The sequence below is a fragment of the Diceros bicornis genome, chromosome 32, assembly GCF_020826845.1.
Source record: "Diceros bicornis minor isolate mBicDic1 chromosome 32, mDicBic1.mat.cur, whole genome shotgun sequence".
Lineage (NCBI taxonomy): Eukaryota > Metazoa > Chordata > Mammalia > Perissodactyla > Rhinocerotidae > Diceros > Diceros bicornis.
Genome location: NC_080771.1, coordinates 21,220,162 through 21,240,077, shown reverse-complemented (window position 1 = coordinate 21,240,077; position 19,916 = coordinate 21,220,162). Strand labels below are relative to the sequence as shown.

The 19,916-nt window shown below is 39.7% G+C and overlaps 1 protein-coding gene across 1 annotated transcript in view; it reads right to left on the bottom strand.

Moving 5' to 3' along the window:
* The window catches only part of WWP2 (WW domain containing E3 ubiquitin protein ligase 2), a 131,431-nt gene that overhangs the window by 95,541 nt on the left and 15,974 nt on the right, over window positions 1-19,916 (bottom strand). Inside the window, exons 3-4 of the mRNA XM_058528152.1 lie at window positions 13,868-14,015; window positions 13,400-13,521 (exon numbers count right to left, since the gene is read on the bottom strand). Of these exons, the coding sequence (XP_058384135.1) occupies window positions 13,400-13,521; window positions 13,868-14,015 (270 nt within the window). The remainder of the gene's footprint in view (window positions 1-13,399; window positions 13,522-13,867; window positions 14,016-19,916) is intronic.

The following is a 19,916-nucleotide window of genomic DNA, read 5'->3' as shown; positions in this document are numbered from 1 at the left end:
TTCACCCTGACTAATCTCATTAAATACATATATATTATATATATCATTTCATATATAAAATATATCTTTATATTATGTAACATATATCCATATATTCGTGTCTTCTTTCTGTTCTAGGCACGGGGTGGAGGGATGCACACGAGTGAACAAAAATCAAACAATGCCTGTCCCCACGGAGCTTACATTCTACTTGTAGAGGACAAGAAGTGAGATAAAGAAACAAAATACATAGTGTTATATAGGGATACTGCTCAAAAGAAAATACAGCAAGAAAAGGAAATAGGGATTATTGAGTAGGGAGGAGTCACAATTAAGATAGTCTCTGATCAAGACCACATACTGTATGATCCCATTTGTATGAAATATCCAGAAAAAGCAAATCTACAGAGACAGGAAGCAGACTGGTGGTTGCCAGAGGCTGGGTGTGGGGATGGGAACTAACAGTAAATGAGCATGAAGAATCTTATTGGGGTGATGGAAAGTTCATGGGGATGTTGTACAACTTGGTAAATTTTTTTTAAATCATTGAATTGTATACTTTTTCAAAAGACAGAATGGTCAGGGAAGGCCTCACTGAGGTGACATCTGAGTAGACTGGAAGGGGGTGAGGGAGCAAGCCATGAGGACACACGAAGAAGAGTACTTCAGGAAGAAGGTAAGGCCAGTGCAAAGGCCCTGAGGCAAGAGCAGCAGTGGGCTGGAGGAACAGAAAGGAGGCCTGTAGGCCTGAAGCAGGTTTGGTGAGGGCAGGATGGGTGAGATGAGGTAACAGAGAGGTGACAGGAAGATCAGTGAGGGCCTTTTAGGCAATCAGGGAAGGACTTCAGTTTTTACTCTCAATGTGATGGGCAACCACTGGAGGTTGATATGATCTGACTTATGGTTTGTATTATTCTGGCTGCTAGGTTCAAAAATGTACTGTAGGGAGACAAAGGCAGATGCAGGGAGACCAGCGGGGGGGTCTGCCTCCTAACAGTTGAGAAGTGACAGTGAGTTGGACACAGGCGATGGCAGCAGTCATGGTGAGAAATGGTCAGATCCTCCAATGTACCTCGAAGATAACTCAGACAGAACATGCTGATGGACTAGATGTGGGTTGTAACCAAAAAAGTGACATCAAGGAGGACACCAAGGTTTTTAGTCTGAGCAATAGAGAATCGCCATTTCCTGAGATGGAGGAAGCCATGGGAAAGTAGCAGCTCAGTTTTTACCATGTTAATTCAAGGATGTTAATGAGACATCTGGAAACACTGCCTTGGGATGCCAGGGGAGAGACCAGGCTGCGAGTCATAGGTGTACAGACCAAATTTAAAGCCGTGAGGTTGGATGAGATCATGAAAGGATGGGGTATAAATTAATAAGTAGATGCAGGACCAAACCAACTTGGGGTATCCCAGTGTTTCCAGACTGGCAAGCAGGAAACCAGCAAAGGAGACTGAAGAAGAGTGATCAGAAAGGTAAACAGAAAGCCAGTCAGGTGTGGTGTCCTGAAAACAAAGTGAAAAAAGTTGTCAAGGAAGAGGGATCGACTCATTGTATCCAATCTGCAGGCAAGTGAGTTGGAGGTGAGAAATGACCACTGGATTTAGCAACATGGAGGTGACTGGTGACCTTGGTACAAGCACTTACAGCGGGGCAGTGAGGGCAAAAGGCTATCTGGAAGCTTCTCAAGAGGAAAAGTGAGGGGAGAAATTGTCACCGACCAGGTGCCTGGAGAAACTCAAACATGGGTTTGGAAGCAATTAACTGTTTTTCCAAGTTGTTTCTTTTCCTTTTGTGTGTTAAGGAGATGTAACCAGCAACCATCCTGAAACTGACCAAGCCACACCACAAGAGCTGTGTCCATGACCTTTGCCTTATCTGTAATGCAAAGATCTCTCCAGGAGGAGCTGATGCCTTATTATGTGGATGTTCTCAAACTGAGCCTGTGCAAGGGAATACCCGCCTCTCCCTTTTGAATATTCATTCCCCAACCAAATAAAAGTTCCTGCTTTCCTTTGTTCAGGGACGCCACGACTTTGGAAATGACTCCTCATGGGCTCCTATTTACTACAAATACACTTTACTTTGTGAGACAGCTTTCACTGGTGTCGAGTCACCAGGAGGCGAGCCACTTGGTTCAGTATCAAAATGATAAGAGATGCAAATTAAAATAACAGAAATCACTTTCCACCTAACAGACTGGCAGAGTTTAAAAAGACTGGCAATGCCCAGTGCCCTTGAGGGTAAGGGAGCAGGTCCACAGGCCCACGCATGTCGAGCGTGTGAACTGGTCCAGGCTTTGCGGCAGACAAGGCCACAGGCATCAAAAATCTTGAAACATACCCTGCCTTTTTACCCAGCAACTGCGTGCCTAGGAATTTACTCCCCTAAGAGTACAATGATCTTTACAAGAATTTACTGAAAAGTCTCGTTTAGAACAGTAAAGAAGTAGAAATAGCCAACAATAAAAGACTGGTTAAACTATGGTGCATGCATGCATAAAAACGCTATTGCAGCCATTAAAAATGATCTAGTTTCACTGAGGTGGAAAAAGGCAAGTTACAAAGCAATATGGATAGTGAGTTCCCATTTTGGAAAAAAAGATATACATACATACATATATGATTTAGAGACCCAAAAAAAGCTTAGTGGATATATAACAAAAGATTAACAGGGTTAGCTCTGAATACCAGAATTTCAAGTGATTTTAACCTTCTCCTTCATTGGAAGGCAGGAAATGCAGAGGTTATAGGCAATACTCTGGGACCAAAAGGCCTGGATTAAATCCCAAATCTGCCATCACCTACTGCGGGGCCTTGGGCAAGTTATATAACATCTGCCTATTTTCTCAGCCTCATCAAAGGGGATGGCAATACAATATACCTCATAGGGATGTAGGAGAACCAAGTAAGTGTATATAGATATAGATGTAGATACAGATATAATTCAGAATAATGGCTGATACATACTAAGCACTCAGAATGGTTTTTGTCTTTTTTTCAATAAGCATGAAATAACAACAATAATAAAAGTAATATTATTTTCAGTTTTAGGAGCATGTGTTGCTTTTATAAAATCAAAAAAAAATATTAATAATATTTTCAATTTTGGGAGCAAGAGAAAATTTCTCAGAAATTTCCTGTAAGCATTCCACGAGATAGAAATAACTAGGTCTTGTGGTTTACCAGGTTCATAAAAATAACTAATTGGCTCTGCAGCACTGGTTTGGCCATGTCTACCATCAGGCCTATTCAAGGCACTGGAGTTTGCTGCTATGTCCTAAATAACGCCTCCCTATCAGTTTACAGACTGTCACATACTGCCTTTCACTTTTGTTCCTTGCCCAGCTCCTCCCCAGCTGAAGAAATCGTGAACAATTTTTAAAATTTAAATTTAAAATTATTTTTAACTGTAGAGCAATTTTTTTTTTCATTTACGCTCTTCTCCCTCTGACTCAAGTTCCAAGGATCAGTAGTTTTATTTATCTTTCAGTTGAAAAACTGGAAAAACAGCACTGTGTTTACTTTAAAATAAATGCATGCACTGTCTGTCAGACGTGCCTCCTTGAGACGTGCAGCCCACCCACCAGAACACTCCGTCCTTATGGAAGTGCATGGGAGGGTGCACCCCTCATGACTGGCCTATCTGTTCTTGGAACGTAAAGTACTGTTAACAACCCTCTGCTTATAAGATTTTTAAATAAATAGAGAGTTGTTTGCTTTCTTTCTTTTTCTTTTTTTTTTATCTGGAAGACACACATGGGGAAAGAAAAGAGACATACATAGAAAAGGGAGAGCATAAGCAAGGAGCTTTTCGAAGTCTACTTCATTTTTCATAGTGGTATGGGTACAGCAATTCTTCTGTATATTGTAGAATTGAGGAAATGAGTAAATATATGGATGATGCTGCGAGCCAGAGTCCTCACATGGAAAGGAGGAAGGTTAGGAAGAATCCTTTGGGGTTCAATTAGAATTGGAGGTTTCAGTACGAACTCATGGTGTTTAATGTATAGACACTGAAATAGATATTTACATGTCTGCGTGTGTGTGACGTGTGTGTGCGTGTACATGTACATAGATAGATAGAGAGAGAGAGAGAGAGAGAGAGATATGGATAGAGAGACAGATAGATAGACAGGTATATAGTCTGTCAGGAAAAACGAAGGCTCAAGAGCCAAGAAAGTTTTGAAGAAGAGCAGTGAGAAGAGATATGTCCAACCTGATGTTGACACTCCGTCTCCAATGAAAAGTGAGAATGTGTAAAACCCACTCGGAAAAAAATACATCTAGATCCTTATCCCACATCATATACCAAAATAAACTTCAGATTGATTCAAGAGGTAAATGTTTAAAAACTAAATAAGAAAATCATCACAAGTGTTGGTGTAAGGAAGGTATCTAACTTTATTTTTGCCCAAGTGGTAGCTTGGTGGTTCTCGGACTTGAGCGTGCATCAGAAACCCCTGGAGGGTTTATTAAAACAGACTGCTGGGCCCACCCCCAGAGATTCTGATTCTGCAGGTCTGGGATAGGGCCTCAGAGTTTACATTTCTAACATGTTTCCAGGTGATGCTCTTGCTGCCGGTCTGGGGAGCACACTTCGAAAACCACTGGGTTAGCAGATGGCCCTAATGCCATATGTTCATCTTTCTTTACTGATTTTAAATGCCACCTTTATCATATAGTAAATTCTATCTATATTAGATGACATCTGGAAAAAAATACAGGATGGGGACATGTCAAAAGGATAGAGGAGCAAGCTTGAAGAGGCACCCACTGGCCAAACCAGGGATAATTTGAACATCAAAATAATGTCAGTAATAAACAATAACCCACTGAATAAAATAAGAATCCATGAGTTAAGACTGATAATATACACACATGCATACATAAATGAAAAGGTCTTTCCTGTAGTAGTATGCCAACCGATAAATGTAGAAGGAATGATAAAATTGGGAAAAAAATTTTTGCAACCATCACAGTAATAACTGATTCAGACAAAAGTCATTCATGAACATTAATAAATGCAAAAATTAGTTCGTGAAGTTGTGATGAGGAACAGATATTCACATAGTCTCAAAGTATCTCCCCATAAATTATTTTTTAATTATAAAGAGAAAACAGTAATTTTATAGTGGAGAAATCTGGCAGACACCACCTTAACCAAATGATTGACGTTAACATCACCAATAATGAAACAAGCCAAGTCATGTGCCTCCTGATATGATGCACTGAGAAGGACACAACATCACTTTTGGAGTGTTCCTGCAAAAAAAAAAATGCACTCCCTGAATCTAATCACGATGAAACATCAGATGAAGCCAAATTGAGGGGATTCTACAAAAAGACTGGCCTTGTACACTTCAACAATGAGTGTCATGTAAGACAAAAAACAGGCTTTGGATCTGACCCCTGATTTAAGGAGCCATGACAACTAAATGCAACGTATAATCTTACATGGGCTCTTGGACCAGGAGAAAAAATTCACTTTAAGGGCATTATTGCAACAACCGGAAAAATCTGAGTTAAACAACAATATTGTAAAAATTTTAAACTTCTTGATTTGGTGAATTGTACAGTGGTTAGTAAGAAAATATTCTTCTTAAAAAACAGACGCGAATGTTTGGGGATAAAGAAGTACAAGGGTCTTCTTGTACTTCTTCATAGAAAAGTTAGAAAATTATTCATTCATGTATGTATAGAAAATTATTATCCATGTATGTATAGACAGAAACAATGTTAAAGCAAACGTGTCAAAATATTAACACTTGGGTAAATGGTATAGGGGAGTTCTTTGTCCTTTTCTTGTCTCTAAATTTGAAATTATTTTTTTCAAAAGAAGTTTTTAAAAAAATCTACTTCAAGCTACATTTCCCTCCTTGAAAGTAGGACAATCTGGTTGCGCCAAGGTCTGTAGTTTAATGAGGCCAGCTGCAGCAGAGGAACACTACAAGAGGAAATTGAGTCTTGGGTCCTACCTGCTACCAATTTAGAAAGGAATCAAGATCATCCAGTGGGCGGGTACAGATGAAACATATGCTCATAACTTTTGAAGCTGGGTGAGGGAGATTATATTTGAAAACTCCCCTAATAATATTAAAGTTTTTAAAAATCGACATTCAACCTCAAAATCTGGCTTCCACACAGAGATGACAAGAGCTATCCTTAAGAGCCAGACCAGCATTTGGTCAAGTCCTCTCTGCAGCCATAGCCAGGTCAATGTCCTCGCAGAAAGTCAGCCAAGGCTGACCATTATGCAATTACAGGACTTGAGTAAAACCCTCCACCATAGCCTGCCTCTGACAGGCGGAGGCAGAAAAACAGCCAGCTGAGTTTCCCAGTCAACTAAGTCCACCCAGGGGAAAACAAGGGAGCGACTGAAAGAAGGAATTATGTCTCGTGGAGCAGAAAAATGCCAGGTAGGGCAACCGCTGCCCATCAGGCCCTTTCCCAGGAAAAGGGGTTTCAGGAAGAGCAGGCTACAATGAGAGGACCCACTGTGACCCACTACCCTACGTAACCGTATTCATACTCAGACACCACTCTGGAAACATTTCCAGCCCAGCAGCTCCCCGAGGAGAGCAGGCCCCAAGACTATGGTGCTGAAATGTCCCACGTTAACAACAGCCTTCCCACTCCACACCCCCAGAGATTTTGCATCTGTCCATCTTGGAATTCCCTCTTGGAACAACCTCAGGGCTGCCTCCCATTTACGCAAGGAGGTCCCGCATCAGGAAACAGGATCTCTGTTGTCCATCTCTGGCATTCGAACCTCCCAATCTTCAGGAAGAAAGCTACCAGAGGAGAAAGAATTACCACTACTACTACTACAGGTATTTATATAGTACTTACATGTGTCAGGTACTGTTGGTAGCTCATTTAATCTCAAAACAGTACTTTACAGATAAAGGAAACAGAAGCACAGAGAGGTTACGTGACTGTCCAATGTCACACAACTGGTGGAACAAGGATTCAAACCTAGGTACTCTGACTCCAAAGTCTATGTGTTCTTACCCACTTCTCAATATGACAGATTTGTAATCACCAGAAACAGCCTTGCTCTAAATAGAAGGCTTTATGAAACATGGCCGGAATATTCTATACATCGGCTATGCCTTTGTCATCCTAGAAGATTTGCTTTTCTAAGAAAAAGCAGCCCACTGACCTATTACAATCCACATTTTCCATCAGATTTGGATCCATTGTGCTTCACTACTCAACCTAGCCACAGACTCAAAGTGCTAAAGCTGGCGTGAGCCAGAGCAGCAGGAGCCAAGGCCACTGCCACAAACAACATAAGCCCTATAAAACACAGGAAACATCCTCCTGAATCACTCTGGGCTCAAAGAGAAAATCACAACAGCAATTACAAACAATGAGCAGAATACAGCAAAACGTACGGGATGGCACACTGGCTCACCACTAGAAAACTATCTGACAGTCTCTACTGGAGCTAAACATACATCCACCCTATGAACCAAGGCCCCTAGATATGTATACACCCAATAGAAATGCACACGTGTGTCCTCTAAAATACACGTATAAGAATGCTCATAGCAGCTTTGCTCATCATGGCCAAAAACTGGAAACAACCCAAATGTCCACCAAGAAGAATGAACAAATAAACTGTAGTATATTCATATAATAGGATACTATACCCCCTCAAAAAGACACACTATTGTTACATGCAAAAGCATGGATGAATCCCACAGATGTGACAATAAGCCAGGTACAAGAAAACATACCATATGATTTCATTGATACAAAATTCAAGAAAAGGCAAAATTAATCAATAGTGATAGAAGTCGGAATAGTGGTTTATCTCAGAGTGAGGCAAGGGGATATTGACTGGAAGGGACACAGGGAACCTTCTGGGGCCCTGGAAATGTTCTCTCTCTTGACCTGAGTGGTGATTACACAGATGTGATATATGTAAATATGCATTGAGCTGTATCACTTACGGTTTGTGCATTTTTCTTTGAAAGAAAAAAATATGAATACCCAAGGAAAAAAAAATCAAAGACCAGTTCAAAGCAAGAATGTTTTCATCGTTAAACAAGAAAGGAAAATAAATGCACTAAGCTTTCAACTCAAAAAGCTATAAATGACTGAATGAATGAATAAATAAATAAAACAGACCTAAGGGCAAATAGTTGAAAAAAGTTAATAAATTTAAAAGAGGAAACTAACATTTAAAAACCCGGCATAATTGATAAATAAATCCAAGAAGTTGTCTTGTGAAAAATAAATTAAAAACCAAAATTTAAAAGAAAAATGTTTATGCTACTCAAGAAAAAATTTAAGAAAAAACACACATACCAAAAATTTTAAGCGAGAAAATTAGAAACATTTTTTAAAAATGAGAATGCTATTTAAAATCTTTATACTAAGAAATTTGAAAAATCTCATGAAACAATTATCTCAGAAAATATGAATTAACAAAACTGATGCAAGATGAAAAGCAGAAAAGCTGAACAAACCAATCGCTAAGGGGAAAAAAACTAAAAAAGTCATCAAAGAATTATTTCAAAGAAAGCAGCCAGACCCAGTTGGTTTTACGGGTGAGCTTTTTCCTGCACTCATGGAACAGATAATTCCCATGTTATAGAGTCTGTTCCCCAAGTTGGAAAGTGCTTCAATTTACTTTATAAAATTAGCTTAGCCTCGATTTCAAAGTTGACAAAAATAGTACAAAACTACAGACAAATGTCACTTATGAATATAGATGGAAAATCCTCAAATAAAATATTACAAGGAATTCTAACAAAATTTTCAAGGAATAATCTAACATGAGCAATTAGGTATATTCTAGAAATTCTAAGATTGTTACTACGAGAAATAAATATAATAAATTGAAAGAAGAAAAATCATTTAATTAATAATGGTTGCTTAAAAGATGTTTGATAAAGACTCAACACCCTTCTTGATTTTTTAAAAAAACAACAATGGTTAATAAACCAAGAAGACAGGTTACTAACACCCAACTTTACACTTAGAGAAAAGTCACCAGAAGCCTGGTTATTAGACAGGGCATGCTGCCTACTTCATCACCACTAAAACAGGAAGTTGTATGCAAACCAACTAACGAGAAAAAGAAGTGTAACTATCTCCTAATAGGAGCAAAATTATCAATTTTAGAAACCACATAAATGTCTACCAAGAAAACCCAAAAGAAACTACTGAAAAACCTATACTAAGAATTCAGCGGATGGAAACTAGACTTCCGGTGGTGAACACGATGCAGTCTATATAGAAGCCGAAATATAATGATGTACACCTGAAATTTACATAATGTTATAAACCAACGTGACCTCAACAACAACAAAAAAATTCAGCAACTGACTGATTATAAAAGAAAATGCAGAAACTAATAGTCGTATACCAAAAACACTAAGTTAGAAAACACAATAGGAAAAGATCCCACTGAAAAGAATATCAAAACTATTTTAAAAATTAAAAGAATCTATCTAAAGATAACTTCAAAATGATTTGAATGAATTTAGAGACATTCCATGTTCCGGGTAGGAAGAATAAGTATGAAAATTCCCCATAATGGAACTTTACATATGATAGGATTCCAATAAAATCTCAAGGGATTGGGGGGAGGAGAGTAGGAAGAGGAGAGAACCTGACAAAATAACTTACAGTTCGTGTGATGATGTCATACATGCAAAGAAAAGAGGGAGGAAGACTGTGAAAAGAAGAGAAACTTGGGGCTGGCCAGGTGGCATAGCGGTTAAGTGCGCGCGCTCTGCTTCAGTGGCCCAGGGTTCGCAGGTTCAGATCCCGGGTGTGCATTGACGCACCGCTTGTCAAGCCATACTGTGGCGGTGTCCCATATAAAGTAGAGGAAGATGGGCAAGGACGTTAGCCCAGGGCCGGTCTTCCCCAGCAAAAAAGAGGAGGATTGGCATCGGATGTTAGCTCAGGGCTGATCTTCCTCCCAAAAAAAAAAAAAAAAGAAGAAGAAGAAGAGAAACTTGAACTGTCAGATATTAAAACACATTGTAACATTGCAATGGCTAAGAGAGAGTGATTTGAAAAGGCTAATAAAACAACAGAGGAAATGGAAAGTCCCCAAACAGGCTCAAGTATACATATGTTTTTAACATGTGCTGAAGGTAGTAATTCAAATCACTGAGGGTATAGATGGGTTATTCAATAAGTAGTGCTAAAGCAATTGGGAAAATTAAATTAGATTTGGGAAAATTAAATTAGTTTCCTACTCACACTGTACACAAAAATAAATTTGTTTGGATGAAGAATTAAATGTTAAAAATAAAATCACAATGAAGTAGGAAAAAATAGAGGTGACTATTTATCTGATCTCCGAATAGGGAAAGCCTTTCAAAGCATAAAAGAAAAGAATGAAAGTATAAAGGGTGACAGATTTGACTACAAAAAGTTAAAATATCTGTTTGGAAAAAAGGGAAAAAAGCCTACAAAATTAAAATGCAAATGAAAAACTGGAAAAACATTTACAAATTATAAGACAAAGAACAATAACCTTAACATATAAAGAGCTCTTTCAAAACCAAGAGAAAAATGTACATTTCAATATAAAAAATGAGCAAAGAACATTAATTAGGCAATAAACACACTTTAAAAACATTCAATCTCCTTCAATAAATCACAGCATAAAAAAAGGAGGTGGGGGTGGGGGTACTTTAGAGACACAACAACCAAATGTAATGAGTGGACCTTTTCCGAATCCAGGTTCAAGCAAACCAACTGTAAAACAACACTTTGAGACAAATGGTGAAACTGAATATGAACTGAGTATTAGGTGATAATAAGGAATTCACGTTAATATTGCTAGGAGTAATAATGGTAGTGTAGTTCTGTAAGAAAATGTCCTTTTTTTAACCAGATGCATGCTGAAGAATCTAGGATAAAATGTTGAGACATCTGTAATTTACTTTAAAATACTATGGCCAAAAAAGAAATAGATGAAGCAAATCTGGCATAATGTTAATTATCAAATGGGCAAAAAAATATGTATTTTTACAAGTAAATTCAATAAATGCCAAGGTGCAATACACACCAGCAATCTCAGCCAGTATTGATGGGACGGCAAATTGGCAGAACTTTTCTAGAGGGTAATCTGGCAATATGTGTCAAAAACCTCGAAAAATGTTTAAACTCAGCAAGTCTATGTTCAATAATTTATCGCAAGTAAATTTTCAACAACAGGCACAAAGATTTATAAGTTTACCACAGTATTATTTGTGACTGTGAAACACTGAAAACTACCCAAATGTTCAACCTTAAATTTTCACCCAGCCATCTGACAGACTACTACCAGGCAGTCATCAAAAACTGAATTTTGGAAGCACAATTAAAGCTATATTTATATATTTAATGGTGCAGCAGCTATGGAAAACAATATGGCGGTTCCTCAAAAATTAAAAATTACCATATGATCCAGCAATTCTAATTCTGGGTATATATCTGAAAGGATTGCAAGCAGGGACTTGAAGAGATATTTGTACACCCGTGTTCCTAACAGCACTGTTCACAACGGGCAAAAGGCAGAAGCAACCCAAGTGTCCCTGACGGCTGAATGTATAAACAAAATGTGGTACTATATCCATGCAATGGAATATTATTCAGCCTTTAAAAAGATGGAGATTCTGATACATGCTACAACATGAACGAGACTTGAGGACATTATGCTGAGTGAAATAAGCCAGACTTAAAAGGACAAATACTGTATGATTCCACTTACGTGAGATACCTAGAGTAGTCAGAGTCATAGGGACAGAAAGTTGAATGGTGGGAGATTAAGGGAAGGGAGGGACTGGGGAATTGTTGTTTAATGGGTACAGAGTTTGAGTTTGGGAAGATGAAAAAGTTCTGAAGATGGATGGTGGTGGTGATGGTTGTACAACAATGTGAATGTACTTAATGCCACTGACCTGTACACTAAAAAAATGGTTAAGATGGTAAAATTGATGTTATGTATATTTTATCACAATTTTAAAAAATAAATAAATAAAGATAGATTGATACATTTTAAAGAGAAAAAGGCAAGTTGCAAAATAATATGTTCATGTATGATCTCAATTTTCTTTTGTTGACGTCTTAAATATTAATATACATTTGCACACAGGGAAAAAAGCTCAGAAGGGTATATATCAAAATGTTAATAATTATCACTAGGTACTGTGCTTACAGGAGAATTTTATTGTCTTTGTGTGCTTTTCTGTAATTTATAATTTTTCTACAATTACTTTTATTATCAAAAGCAAAAGTATATGGACTGGACAAATGAAGAAGGAAAGAAAAGGACATTCATGTTGGCAGCTGATCCTAATGTGAGAATGCCCACAAGTATATTTCCAAATGACATAACAAATATCATCCTCCTTGAGAGTCAAATCATAAAAGGTGGGCTAGAGTTTGGGGAAATAAAGACCGACTCAGAAGACAGAGCATCGGGGAGTTCCCTGCAGAATTAAAATAGAGGCATATCCCTGGTTTTAAACGATTCCCGAGAAAACACGGTGGATTCACCACATCTCTCTGTGCCCAGAAGAAAGGAAAAGACCAGGGGAGCCTCAAACACCAGACGTCAGAAAGGACAGGCTCGAATCAATGCAGCACTCTCCCTAGGACTCAACACTCCCCACCCCCACATCTCTCTTAAGCTAAATCCACTTACAAAAAATATTTTCTAGACAGCAGACATCAAGAAAAAAAGGGGCCTTTCTTTCTATGACATTCCCTCACCACATATGGTACTGCTCTGAATAGAGGCTTTATGAGGGAGGGTCCAGATACCACGGCCACGGTTATGCCACTGACCACAAACAGCAATAAATAGACGTTAGGATTTAGATTTCCATACAGCAGAAGCACCCTGAATACTCATGACAGAGCTTCCATCACATTTCAACATCCAGCAAATGTTTACTGAGCGCCTACTAAGCACAGGGCACTGTTTGTAACACCATCCCACACACACACACACACACACACACACACAGCTCCTCTGTTCTGTTCAAGGGCTCAGACCAGGAAAGTTAATGATTTAGGATGGAAGCATCTGACAGTTTGATTCTACATGTCACATGTCTCCTGGATCGGGAAAAGAGGGGCAGAGGCAGAGGGAAAGTATTCATCCCTGAGGAAGGATCAAGGCGACATGTCACTGCATCCCATCGCCAGAGCCCCTGGACAAAGGGGACTGAATTCCGTAGTGGAGGCAGGCAGTTTTAGGCAGGAGTTTTAGGCTCCTCAGCCTTCCTAAAACTCCACAGACAGCATCCCCAGGGGCAGAGTCACTGCAGCCCCTGGTCCTGGAAGAAACTGCAACACCAGGTCTATCCATACTGGTGGAGGGAAATCCATGCCTTCAAATTCTTCTCCCCACCCCCGCAAATGAACCAAGTTAGCCACCCCTTCATCGTACGTACTTTTGCCCCCATTGTTCTTCAGGACATTGGAGAGGTTGACAGAGGCAGTGCCTAGCAGTTCATTTCTCAAGGTATGGCAGCTCCAGACCTTCAAATCTAAATGACTCTGGGCCGTGACATTCCTGGAAAACAAATACTTGATTCATCACATCCACACAGACCAGTCGCTCCTATAACTTAGAAGAAAACAGATAAACTATACTGCTGACATCTTGGGGTGGGGAAAAACCCCAAACAGGAAGACTCACACACACCCTTTCCCCCACAGGGCTGACCCTGTAACCATCTAGCTAACAATGAACTCTCTGTGAGCTCAATGATGCAGATAGCCTGAAGAGAAGTGCCTCAGGTACCAAAGGCAGAAGAGTCAGAGGCTTCACAGGAAACCTGGTCTCCCACAACCCCCTTGGAGCGCCTTCTCTCTTTCCCCCACGTTGCTGCATTCAAAGAGAAGGGACTTGCTCTTACAAAATGATGATCTCATTCCAGAGAAGCTCGGAGCTCCCAATTCGCTTCCCAGTCTTCTTGGTCTCACTGGGGAGTCCATCCACAGCCACTTCCACAAATGAGTTAATTCTATGTTGACGATTATGCACCTTGGGCTTTGCTGACACCACTGGACAGGAAAGAAAGAAATAGTCAAGGATGAGTCAGAGGGCTCCCAGACGCCCCCCTGTGGGTGATGTTCTCGCTCCTTTTTGTTGTTTCTTTTAAAAAACACATTTGTTTTCTACCGATTCTAAAAGAAACTTGTTTTTAAAAAATGTGAGGATATAAAAAAAATATGAAGCATAGGAAAAAAAAAACCACTCCTAACCTGAAAACATTGGGATAATTTTCGTTAAGATCTTGGTAAATCCAGACTTTCCAGATTTTCATCTTTTATGTCCCTAATTCTTTCAAAATTCTTCTCCCCCAAATCAATTTTAAATTCCTACAATATAAGCCCATTGTATAGATATGCCATAATTTAGTTAACTGTTCTTTCATTGTTGAATAGAGTGCTCTCAATTTTTTGCTCTGGGAAAATTACCACAAATGTATATATTTGCATGCATTTCTGAGCATTCTTCCAAAAGATATGAACTTTTTTTTCTTTTTTGGTGAGGGAGGATCAGCCCTGAGCTAACATCCGTGCTAATCCTCCTCTTTTTGCTGAGGAAGACCAGCTCTGAGCTAACATCTATTGCCAATCCTCCTCCATTTTTTTTTTTTTTTCTTCCCCAAAGCCCCAGTAGATAGTTGTATGTCCTAGTTGCACATCCTTCTAGTTGCTGTATGTGGGACGCAGCCTCAGCATGGCCGGAGAAGCGGTGCGTCGGTGCGCGCCCGGGATCCGAACTCGGGCCGCCAGTAGCGGAGCGCGTGCACTTAACCGCTAAGCCATGGGGCTGGCCCGATATGAACGTTTTTTAAAGTTCTTAAAACTGCTTAATTCCTTTCAAAAAAGGTAAACCCATATAGACGCCCATCAGCACTACAGGAATATATCCATTTCACCAAACACTGCATAGCACTGAGTACTATATCTTTTCACTCTTTGTAAATCATATAGGTAAAAAAAAAATAGTATAAAGATAATAGCTAAGATTTCATGAGCACTTATTACAGACACTATGCTAGGCACACATTATCTAACTGAATCCTCACAACAAGCCCACGAGGCAGGGAATACATCATCACCCCATTTTACCAAGGAGGAACTAGGCTTGGGGAAGCTAGGTCATTGCCCCAGGCTACACAACCAGGGAGCTTCGAGCCAGGATATGTGCCCAGGCAGCCTGACTCCACACGATGCTGTATGTCATTACCAGACTTGGCTTATTTGTTCTAATGCTTTTCTTCAATTACCAGTGAGGGTGAATATTTTTTCCATGTGCTTGTTAACCATCTGCCTTTCCTCTTCTGTTCATATCCTTCACGTGGCAGTATTCGTGATGTTCATTTGGCACCAGCAAGCATAGGCCCAGGGCTAGACAAGCATCTCTCTGCTATAGCATATAGCAGCCATGGTGCAAAATCCAGGTCACTAGGATGAAACACATCTAGACATCTTCTGTCCTATGCCTCAAAGCGGAGCACTTGACCGGCGTTTCTTACCCATGATGACAAGACTGTCTGAGCCTGAGCTCCCTTCTGTCAAGAGTTAGCAAACCTCTCCCTCCCAGACCCTTCTGAGAGGTGACAGTCCTATATATGGGTCCATAACTTGGCAAAGGGCAAACCCACCTCCAGATGGTTTTTAGCAATACCTGTCTTCTCCAGGCCCAGAGGAACGGTAAGGAGAAAGTCAAAGAACAACAACAGTTGTGACTAAGATTCAGAAGCAACAAGGGATGGTACCAGAAAGAAAGGTCGTAGTGCTGGGGGACATGTGGCCCAGAGTAGAAAAACGAAATACTTCACATAGACCAAGGTTAACTGAGGCCACCTGGTGGTGTGAGACTAGCCCTGCATGCAGACCTCTAACAATAAAAAAAAAAAATAGGGACTAGTTATAATCAGAGTCCTATCATTTTGAGCTAGACAGTTTCTTTGAAATTAACAAGTCCAAACTCTTTCTTTAATAAGTGGGCCAACTAAGATCCAGGTGAAATAACATCCAAAATCATAGAGCTGGTCAGAGGCAGAGCTAAGCCTGGAACCGAGTCTCCCAGCTCCCAGGCCAAGTCTTTGAACTTGATGCAATTCTTTGCCATGATGTTTCCTTTTTGTCCTCTAGCTTTTTTCCCTAGGTTTTATTTTTTCTTTTTTTAATTCTGACATAAGTTTAGAAAAGTTTTTGGAAAAGTTGCAAGATTAATACAAAGAATTCCTATAAACCCTTCACCCAGAGTCACCAAATATTAACTTTTTACTGTATTTGCTTTATGATTCTCTTTCTCTCCCGACTCTCTCTCATACACATACGCATTTTTTTCCTGAAACTTTGAGAGTGAGTTGCAGACATTGTGCCTCTTTACTCCTAACGCTTCAGTGTATGTTTCTAAGAACAAACACATTTTCTAACATAACCATAGTGTAATTATCAAAATCAGGAAATTTAACATTCTTTAATACTATTATCTAATGTACAGACCTTATTCAAATTTTGCCAATTGTCCTATCAATGTTCATCATAACAAAAGAGAAAAGAAAATTTTTTCTGGTTCAGGACCCAATCTACAATCACATGTTGCAGTTACTAGTCTTATTTTGAGGTTTTCAATTTATAGAAAAGCTGTCAGAATAGAAAACAAATAATTGTATACTCTTCACCAATTGTTATTATTTTGCCACATTTGCTTTTTTTCTATCTACATGTGTGTTTATATCAGTGCTATTCAAGAGAACTTCTGTGATAAGGAAAATGTTCTACACCAGTGCTGCCCAGTGCATTGCCATGAGATACACGTGGCTATTGAGCTTGAAATACGGCGAGTGAGACTGAGGATTTGAATTTTAAATTGTATTTAATTAATTTTAATGTACCTAGTTCTATGTGGCTATAGTGGCTACTCTATTGGACAGCACAGGATATAAATATACGATATCCATGTCTATATGTGCATGTATCTATATTTTTTTTTCCTGTGGTAAAGCATTTGAAAGTAAATTGTAGACATCATGACTTTCCCTAAAAACTTGCAGAATGCAACTCCTGAGGATAAGGACATTCTCCCACCTAACTGCACCACCATTATTATACCTAAAAAGATTTACAGTCATTCCCTCTATCATTTGCTATCCATTCCATATTCAAATTTATCCAACTATTTCAAATATATCTTTAGAGTTGTTTTTCTCCCAGTCAAGGATCTAATCAAAATGAACAAACTGCATTTGGTTATTATCTCCTTAATCTTTCAAAATCTAGACTACTCTCCCTTCTTTTCCCATGACAACAATTTTTAAAGACTTCCACCAGCTGTCTTAGAGAATGCACCAAATTCTGCATTCTTCTGATTGTTTCCTCATGATTAGATTCACATTGAACATTTTTGTCAAGACTGCATAGGTTATGTTGTATACTTCTTATTGTACACACCAGGTTGTCCTCCTATTGGGGATGCTAGGTTTGATCCCTTGGTTAATGTGGGGTCTGCCAGGTCTCTCCTCTGTAAAGATACATTTTCCCCTCTGCAATTTATAATTAATCAGTGGGGTGATATTTTGAATGCTTCTTATTCTTAAAAGACAAGCCAAAATAAAGGCCTCAAGTTTATCTAGAAAGTTTACTTACTGTTTGATGAAATATAAATGCCAGTTTCTTATACATGGAGTCACATCTTCACATAGGATTTAACTTTTTAAGTCAATAAATAATGCAAAAATCACACATGGCCAAAATTACACCTTTGAAAAGCTCTTAGGAAAGCACCAGAATGGAGCCTGGCATATTGTCTTTCAATAGCTTCCGAACTGCCAGTTTTTTGCTTTGTTGTGCTGTGTTTTTCAGTGTTTCTAGAGTTAAATACATAAAATAGTGGCTTCTGTTTAAGGGCCTTGATGTTTTAAAAAAGTGTATCTTAAGGGTCTAGGATTGCACTACAGAGAGGCACAAGGGAACTGAGGCAAAGAGAGGGAACAGCATAGTAACATCTCCCAAATTACTCTACAGGCTCTATCCATGAAACACACTGGAAGAAGAACCACCCATACTATTTAACTTGTTATTGCTCTCATTCTCTTTCTCCCTTACCATTTTCCTGGATGGTATTATCGAATCTCTATAGGTTAAATGCATATATAAAGAGATGCACCTGTATTATCAAGTTAGCTCTTTCCACACTAGTAAGAAAATTCACATCAAGGAAAGGCAACAGAAAAATCTTTAGAAGTCAATGCGTGTTCCTGAATAACATGACCCCAAAACAGAGACCTCAAGATATCACCAGGTTCCACGGGCAGGCTTCTGTTTTGACCTAGGCTTGCTAATTATTAGATAAGGTAGTAAAGGCAGTAGTCCCAAGTTCAAAACCCTATCAGTTGACTCTAATCCTTTTCCCTTCTCAAGGGCTGGAGTAGCCATGAGATGCCAAGAAAAATAATTAAAATGTTTCAAGACTATTAAAAAAAAAATCAATAACTCAATAAGAAACAGGCAAAGAATACAAACAGGCAATCCACAGAAAAAGAAACACAAATTTCCCTTAAACATATGATAAGATGCTAAACATCACTATTATTAAAGAAATACAAAATAAAACTATGCTGAGAAAATTTTTTACCAATTAGACTGAAAAAGATAAAAGAAAGTGTGACAACACATTGTGTTGGCAAAGATGTGGGGGAACAGGCACTCGCAGACACTGCTGGAAAAGTATTCCTTACAAGGAAGGTGACCTGGCTCTCAAAATTGCAAAAATACATCCCCTTTGATGTATCTTTGAAGGGACACACAAGAAACTGATAATATTGGTTTCCTCCAAGCGGGGGCACTGAGGGCTGGAGGAAAGAAAGAATTATTTAGATTCCAAAAATAATAATGAAAAATATTGACAAGAGAAACAATTTTTCCTCCAGATAACCATGTTGAGAGGCCTGAGCTCAGATGCCGAGTGTTGTTCCCCTGTCTCCGGGCATCTCTCAGTCCTATGACTCTTCTGTGGACCTAAAGCGACCGAAGCAGCATTCTTTCATTCAAGCAATATTTATTGAGGGCCCACTATGTGTCAGGCACTGTTCTAGTCGTTGGAGTATCTATGGTAACTAAAACAGACAAAAATTCCTGTTATCGTGGTGCTTACATTCTATCAAAGGAGACAGTCAATAAATTAAATAGATAAAAATATGTAGTATGTTAAATAGTGACAAGGGCTGAGAAGAAAAATATAAAGTCAGAAGGGGACAGACATGAGGAAGTCGGGGCAGTGGGGAGGCTTTACATGGGGAGATCAGGAAGGCCTGGTTGGGGGCCGGCCCAGTGGCGCAAGCGGTTAAGTGCTCGCGCTCAGCTGCGGCAGCTGCGGCGGCCCGGGGTTCACCGGCTCGGATCCGGGGAGTGCACCGATGCACCGCTTAAGCCATGCTGTGGCGGCGTCTCATATAAAGTGGAGGAAGATGGGCATGGATGTTAGCCCAGGGCCAGTCTTCCTCAGCAAAAAGAGGAGGATTGGCCACAGATGTTAGCTCAGGGCTGGTCTTCCTCACAAAAAAAAAAAAAAAAAAAGGAAGGCCTGGTTGAAGAGGGCGACTTGTGAGTAAAGACCTAAAGAAAGCAGGAAAGTAAGCCAGGCGTATATCTGGGCCAAAAGCATTTCACTCAGAGGGAACAGCAAGTGCAAAGGCCCAGAGTGGGGGGTGTGCCTGGTGCAGTTCATGTACAGCAAGGAGGCCCACGTGGCTGGAGAGGAGCAAATGCGGAAGAGCGACAGGAGCTGGGAAATGTGGGGGCGCACGACGTGGGATCTTCAGCTTTTACTCTGGGAGAGATGGAGAGCCCTTGGTGTTTGAGCAGAGGAGCGACAAGAGCTAGCTGACAGTTGAACGAGATCACTGGCTGCTGTGTGACCAACGGAACGAAGGAGGGCAAAGG